General features: G+C 35.3%; 1 protein-coding gene across 1 annotated transcript in view; it reads left to right on the forward strand.

Moving 5' to 3' along the window:
- Positions 1-5582, forward strand: part of COL25A1 (collagen type XXV alpha 1 chain) — a 461910-nt gene extending 456328 nt beyond the window's left edge. The window contains exon 37 of the mRNA XM_081812014.1: positions 325-5582. Coding sequence (XP_081668140.1) covers positions 325-327 — 3 coding nt within the window. The 3' untranslated portion in view covers positions 328-5582. The remainder of the gene's footprint in view (positions 1-324) is intronic.
- The last annotated feature ends 2750 nt before the right edge of the window (positions 5583-8332 follow it).

The following is an 8332-nucleotide window of genomic DNA, read 5'->3' on the forward strand; positions in this document are numbered from 1 at the left end:
GTATAGGACATGTATCTTAATTATGGTACATATGTGATAAAATCCTAATTTTCTGCTTTCCCAGAATCGTTACTGAGAAAAATACCACAAACTTCTCAGTGGCCAAAGAAAAATGTGGGTTGAACTCAGGATGGAAATTTTAATAACACCCTGGAGTTTTAGAAAAGCAATGTTTGGGACACACATCACTCGGCTCATTAATTAAAAAAAAAAAAAAACTATATTCAGGGTTCTACCAGTTTTCTTAAAATAAACGTTACTTTGGAATTTTTATTCTAGACCACTAATCCTATATATGTCTTTCTGTTGTTTGTTTTTCTGCAGTGATGAATCTAACCTTCCGAGCATGAAGTTGTATATATAAGGGTCCACTTTTTATATTTAGAGTTGAAAATCGAATTGCAGATTTTACAAGTCTGAGATATGTTTACATATAGCTGCTTCTTCCTGTTTGCAGTAGTACACATGTCCATCTTTTCTCCACTTACATCTGAAATTGGGCAATATGTGAAACCAGTGAGAAGCCTGCAAAAAAAATATAAATCAGTATCTCTTTATCTTATGTGAAGATATGTATTTAAATGGACACATCAGTGATACAGAATGATTGTTCTTGCTCTTTTCTGACTTTGGGCTTGTTAATTGCATGGACAAAAAGTGCCATGAAATAGTTTACATGAAATTGTGACCAAATATGGACTCAAAACTATGAAAATGTACTATACAAACTAACTGATTTTAAAGTTTATCATCGCATCCCTACTCACCTTCACTGTTAGCATTGATTTGTGCCCACACCACCCACTGAAACTGACTAAAAAAGCATGACCGTGTGCCAAGCCTGCTTGTCATTCAGATGCTAGCATGCCGCTTAATGAGTCCTTTGATCACATCTGAGCTTTTATTTCTTTTGTCATCTCAAGGGGGTTACACCATGGCTTATTGCCAAAAAGAGATAAGGTGGCGGAGCGCATACACACAAATGGTCTTGTATTTTGAGGGAGTTGCAGTCCCAACTGCAGACCTCCAACTTCCAGTATTGCGGGCTCACATGGCCACCTTGGTTGAAATATCAAGGGGTTGAGCTGGTTGCCGCCACTATTTTTCCCTGGGCTGCCCTTGACAGTGAAGATAAGGGAAGAGGACTGGTTCGGCATCCTGCACTGTCTCTCCTGTGACCAAGTAGGAAAGAGGTTTACACATGCGGGCACCCAGAACAACAGACTTTAAAAAAAAACAAAACTGTATTCCAACAAGTGTTAATATGGGTGCTTTTGGAAACTGACAGGGGCATATAGCACTTCTTTTGGGTAGGAGATTCTTGGAATGGCAGCCCCTGTTCCACAGACAAAGGATGCGTACATCCCACCAAAGAGAAGGGGTACCACTCCTGAGAATAGGTCGGCTGAAATATCCTCTTCTGAAATTGTAGGGGAGCTCACCCTACAACCTCTATTGAAGCTGATGCTCTCCTTCCTTCCAAGATCCAACCCATTTCAAACATTTTCTACAAAGTTCTAGAAACAGAAAGATATTTTTCATTCTTTTTTTATGCTTTTCTTTTCTAGTCCCGGGGAATATTAAGAAAAGATTTGTTTCAGTTTTTGTCACATTTGTTTTGAACAATTTTTTTTAAAGTCTTCAAATCCTAATAACTTGGTAGCAATAGTCAAGATGACTTTTTACAAACTTCTCTCTTGTTCTGAATAATCGAAGAGACTATAAAAGAAACTCCACTCTCAGTTCAAAGTTAAGCAATTTCTTGAGTACTTTTTGACTTTTTTTTCATATGATGACTGTAACTTACATAGTGATCACCAGTTAAGTCAAGATTTGGTCACATTTGATAGTATTAACTCTTTTCTATTTCTTATCATTCTATTTAGATCTAAGTTTTGTCCATATTTAGATTTCTTTATCTTTTTTTACATTTCTAAATGTTTGTCTTATGCACAGACCAAATCTGTGTGTCAGAAAGCTGTGAAATATAGTTGCCATAGAGTATTTTTTCATCTATTTGCTCAAAACTTACTTAATTGTATTAGACTGAGCATTTCTTTGCACAGTAAAGAGTTGGTAATGTTTTGAAATGCTTATTCTGAGTGGAAGGGTTACATTAGGAGAAACACCATCAAAGAGGAGTAGTCTCTCTTTCAGCCCATAGGACAATATACTTTCTCTCCTGACTTAATGCCATTTTGTGGGAAAATTTCTAGTTCCATTCATAAATTTTCACCATTAGAGGGGAAATTAGCTCATCACTGGCTTGTGGTGACAACAGTTAAGATATGACTATAAGACAAAGATCCTAAGATGCTTGTGATCTCTTTCATATTGTTTAACCAAATGTTCAATTATACAAAATGCCTTCTTTTTATTTCTAATAAGTTTTTGAGATTGGAAAGATGTCCAAATTATTAGATCAATCTAATTGGTAACATTTCTAGTAACATTCCACACTTGAAGCCAGTTCAGCATTTTTAAAATGATAGAGAGCCTTCCTTTTCCAACCATCTCTTGTTTCACATGGTTAGGAAAAAGTATTGTTCAATGTCTGAAACAATTTGTCTTACATGGTTTGGAAACATGAACCAAAGCAGGTAGAACTACTGTCTCTTCAGGAAAACAAACAGCAGTGTCTTGAAAAAAATCTGGTGGCTATATTTCTTTCTATCTTTCTTTCTACTCCTCTAGTAGAAAGAGGTATTGAGATGAATCACTATTGAAAACTTGCGCAACTTCAAAACAAAATACCTCAACATCAAAGAGAAACACTTTATACACACACACAAAAATTTTTTTGAACATAGCCCTTTACGAATACTCTTCTGTCCTATGTGTATACTGGGTTTTTTGCTCTACAACTGATACGACAACATTGATTTTTATTCTATGAGCAAAGGAAGCTGTAGACTCCTGTTACATTTATTTCCTTGGGAAAAACAAAGAGATGATAGTACTTCTCTTTGTTCAGTGGAATTATTAGGTCTTAACCACCATGGATAATCTTAAACTTTTGGTTACTAAAATATTTCCAGCCATCTATTTTGTCATCAATATAGAGAATCCTCAAATAATTGCTGAATGAACTAATAACTTATGTCTGCTGCTATATGTGTTGGCAGATATCTGTTTTTCTTCAAGATTTCAACCCTTAATTTGTATTATTGGGTAGAGGATTGAGAAAAAAATACATGAAAGACACATTGGAAATAAGTCAAGAGCTACTTCTATTTCTGATAAGCATCTTTTAAGGATGCCAAATTGGTATGTGTTTTAGCTTTACAATTGTTTTCCATTCATGTTGGTGCTAATGCATTTTTTTTCTTTATGAACAATGCAACTCTACTATGGATAATTTCATTTTTCTGCTTAATAGCATTCCTAAACTGTTAGTGTGTGATTTTATTTTTCAAGTTCATGAATTTGCTATAATATGGTTCAATGACCAGTCTTTCCTAATGTAAAACAAAACAGTGTACCTATAGATGATGTGTGTTTACTTGGATCATGGATCCTTTTATTTCATGTTCATTTCATGTACCATATGCCTTTATCAACTTTCTTCCTCATATTTTAGCTTATTTCATTTGATTAAGTCTGACAAAACCAATGTTAGAGAAGTCTAACACATCCATAGAGTACCTGACACACAAATATGCCCCAATTTTTTTTTCTAGCTTTCATTTTCATTATGAGAAGTTGTCTTGGAGGATTTTTCTTTCTTGTTTGATTTTATAGAAAACATAAGAATATCTAGGATTTCTACCAAAAACAAAAAAGTCTGTTCTTGAATTTACTTTCTGTGCATGATGTTTTGATGGGACAGTAAGAACGTATGCATCTGTAGTTCATGTTACAGGTCCTCTGTCTACAATGCATACATATATCTGCTAGTTTGGAAAATGGTCAGAACAGCGTTCAAGACCTATGGAAAAATTGTCCAGTATCTTATGTTTTTATCACTTAAAAAGTGTGCTTAATTTTCCAATTTTTTTTTATGTTACTATTGTACCATAAAAAGCTAATACTGCTTTTCATCCTTTTTTTTTTTTTTTTGGCACTATATATATTATCTTACCCAGAAATAAGTTATGCTTGAATGGTGGGTGGTGTTTTAATCTTTTAATAAGCAATCATAGGAACATGCAAAGATTGATATTTGAAATCTTGTTTTTCTCTTTCTTCATAACGAAGTTACATTAATAATTAATGTTACTAAAGTGAACTTTTTAAATTTCTACCAAAACAAACAAAAAAAACTCTGCTGTCTCTGAAAAATCAAGTCCATAGCAATCTAATCTTATGTTCTCAAAAATAATAATTAAGAATAAGCACATATGATTCTGGCAATTAAAAAATCATTTCTAGTGGAATTAACATACCTAAAATTATTTTAAAATGTGAGGACCTTCCATCCCTACTTTTTCCCACTTTTTGGATATATTTTCATATTGGCTAGATTTACTTTATGCCATAGCAGAGATAAGCTTCCAACTTAAACTTTTGGTGGATTTTGTTTTGCTAATCCAATACTGAAACATTTTAATGGCATTTCTGATTTTTTAAATGTGTTTAATGCATAAGATTCCCTATGCTGCTTTATTGACAGAACTGTCCTTGGGGGAATAGGAAGACTTTTTCAACCTGACCTGTTATGTTTGATTTATCAATAAATTACTAACATTTCTCAAAATGTGGTAGATATTCTCACGTATTTTAGAAATATTAATAAATTGGATTCACAAAAGAATGTCTTACCTATTGTTGACATTTATGTGAATATTCTTTATACTGTTGTAAATGTTTCATGCAACCTAATAACATTTTAAAAAGATGTATGTATCTGATTTTCCATTAGAAAATATTATATTTTTATTTGTATTTTTTACATTTTAAAGTTCATCTCTACGTGCAGCTATTTTTATATTGCCAAAAAATCACATAAATACAAAATGAGGAAAATGAAAAAAAAAAATTTGGCAAGCATTACACTGCATATTTTTCTTAACGTTTTGTGGGCCAGTCTCATGTAATTGATTATTCTAAGAATGTGTTGTGTCTTATCACTGTAAATATGGCACAAACCTGATTTTCTCAATAGTGTACATAATTGAAAGATTGAATTCTCCCTGTTTGACTTCTTATTTCAATTTCGTTATAATTTCTCCAGCTGACAGTGCTGAATCAAAAGACGTGCGGTTTTTGATGTGCAGTTTGGAGATATTTGCATTGTGTTCAGTTTCTAATTTGTTTTTATTTGCTTTTTTAACTTGTTTTCAGGGTTCCTAGTTTGTGAGAAGTTGATCTTCAGAATTATTTTTACACTATTTATGACTTATTTTCATAATGTAAAAAGTGTGTAATTATTACAATATTAATCCAAACTATGGTAATGAATTGTATTGTTATAAAGCTTTATTGATGTTCATGAACACCTGGGCCTGTTTTCTCTGATTTAAACACAGTCCATAAAAAATTTTGTTCTATTCTTCTACCATCCTGTAATGTCACTGTTCAACTTAGTGCACATAACTAGCTATGGTGATTTTCTATTAAAACAACAACAATTACAACAACAACTAGCACTTTCTGTTTATTAGGTTATGCCTCTAGGTCGGGCTTCCCTTCCAAACTCACTTTTTTTTCCAGGATTCTCCATTTTGGTGAATTAAGCTTCCTTATACCAACTGACTCTTAGCTCTACCACATCGAATCAATCATTGTGTGAGTAAAATGCAGTACATAGTAATCACGTAAATGTATTGAATAATGAACGACTGAGTGCCTCCACTAAAGTCACCAGTTGTTTCCCAGTCCTGACTAAAAGAGCATACTTCCCAGTCCTCGTCTTTCCCGCCCTCACCAGCACCACCAGATGTAGTTGTCCACAGCTATCCTCTTAAACACCCTTCTCTTTAGTCCCCATGTCCCTCTCCTCATATTTCCTCCTATTTTTCTTCCTCATTTTCCTTTGCCACTTCTACCTCCTCTCCCTGCTTGTTAAATCGTGACCCTCGGAACTCTGACCTGCATCCTTCCTTTGCTTTTGCTCTTCTCTGACACACTCTAGGAAAGCCTGTTCATTCCCATGAAATCCAAGTTTTTATCTCCATCACAGATTTCCTTCCAACTTCCAGACCAACTGTGATGGGCATGTACCCACATAGCTTATCACCTTCACCTACACACCTGGTTCTCTTCCAGACTTCATATTAGAGTGAACATACGATCCCCCCCTGCCTTCTAAGCAAACATGGTAGAAACTTCAGAACCATTCTGGACACTGCCTACTTCTTGTCACCGACCCGATCCCTCACATAGCATCTAATCCATTACCAATCCCTTCAATTCTACCTCCTAAATGTCTCTCAGATCCACTCCCCCCTTTTTTTCATCCCCATTACTATTGCCTTGGTTCATCTCCCCTCCCCCCATTTTTCCCTTGGACTTTTAGAAAAGCCTTCTAGTTGGCCTCCCTGCCTCTAATAACCACCTCCTCTCCACCTCAAACTCTATGTCACCCTGAAGGTGATGATTCAAAGAAAGCAAATATGGCCATGTCTTATTTACTTGTGAGTTCATCCTCCCATTTCATTTCACATAGAATTTGAGGCAAATTAAAAGAATGCTTATAAAGAAAGTAAAATATATGTTTAAAAATAACCAAGAAAACTATGTCTAAACCAAGTTCAAGATCACAAAGAAAGTTGTGATGAAAGGATATAAGATTTAAAATTTTATGGCTCTGAGCTTCACAGTGTTCATGGAAAAAAGAGAAATAAGTCAGTAACATGTTTACATCATCCATAAAGTGAAAATATACCACAGTACTTTCTCAAAAGAATCAAAGCTGATTGGTAAGAAATTACTTATGTGAGATTTCTTATACAAAATCCTGTCTTTTAGGGCATCCCTATAATGAACATAACAGCAGATTTTTACAATGTTCCTCAGTGTAAGCCAAGTGTACGTGCCAAAAACCACTGAGAACAGCTCTTCAGGAGAATATTAATCATACCATTCGCCTGCTTAAAATCTTCCAGTAGTCCCCCATTATCATGCAGATACTTACTTTGGTATACAACAAGAGCCTTTTGGGCTCACACTCTACCTCACTTTATAACATCATGTCTTGCTGGTCAGAAACTCTCACCCAAAGGTTTTCCATCTTAAACTATTTGAGGATCCCTCTGGCTGCTCTCTAGGCCAGAAATTGTCTCCCTTCCCATCCCCACTATCCATCTAAAAGACTCTTGCTCTTCCAACACTCAATACACACATCAACTTACTAAAAACCCCTTCCTGCCAACTTTAGATGCTCCACCTCTCTGCTCCAATAATTTTACTTGTCACCTAAACCACATATCCAATTGTTAATAAGTATATGTTTGTCTGTCTCCTCCACTAGATGGTGAGCCAAACATGAACCCAATGCATAGGAGGTTCCCAATAAAAAAAAATTTTTTTTAAGTAGGCTCCACACCCAATGTGGAGCCCAATGCAGGGCTCAAACTCATGACCCTGAGGTCAAGACCTGAGCTGAGATCAAGAGTCAGACACTTAACCAACTGAGCCACCCAGGTACCCCCCAATAAATATTTTTAAATGAATGACAAAAGTTGCAACAACAACAAAACTCACTCGGACTTACCAATTTTATCAATATACACATTGAGCAAAGCAGTCCACACAGCGAATTCCTAGCATTCCAAGTAGTTCTTAAACTAAAGATTCTTAAAGAAAAAATCTTTTTCAAGTCTAAATTAAAAATATGTATGAAGTAGGTGCAGTGTCATCTAATAAGTGGCTAGAGAGGATTCAAAGTTTGAAGAAAGTGGAGAGGATTTGAATTACCTCTACGGAGATTAGGAGCAAAGAGCAGGGAAACACATGATTGCTGAGGGCTATAGAGCAGGCGGTGAAGCTGGGAACCATGGTTTTGTTATGGGACTATTTGAACTTTTGTGTGGTACACTTGGTTTGTCAACCATTTAAATATCAAATATTTACCTTCTAAATCTTCTTTCTCTCAATTTGTGTTTCTTATCTTTCCATTGCCCCTCCATATGAGGAAGCTAGATCTAGTTCAGGAACTCTCAAACTTCAGCATTCATCATACTCCCCTGGAAAGTTTCTGAAAACACACATTGCTGGCCCCGCCCCCTGAGTTTCTGAATCAATAGGTCTGAGATTGGACTTCAGAATTTATATTTCTAACAATGTCCTCAGTAGTGATAATGCTTTGGGTCCAGGGTCCACTCTTTGAGAAGGACTGTTAGTCTAGTCTACCTTAATGGAATGTTGGTGGCATTAATATGAGGGTCACAAC

The sequence above is a fragment of the Leptonychotes weddellii genome, chromosome 2, assembly GCF_054177405.1.
Source record: "Leptonychotes weddellii isolate Sample4059 chromosome 2, ASM5417740v2, whole genome shotgun sequence".
Taxonomy (NCBI): Eukaryota; Metazoa; Chordata; class Mammalia; order Carnivora; family Phocidae; genus Leptonychotes; species Leptonychotes weddellii.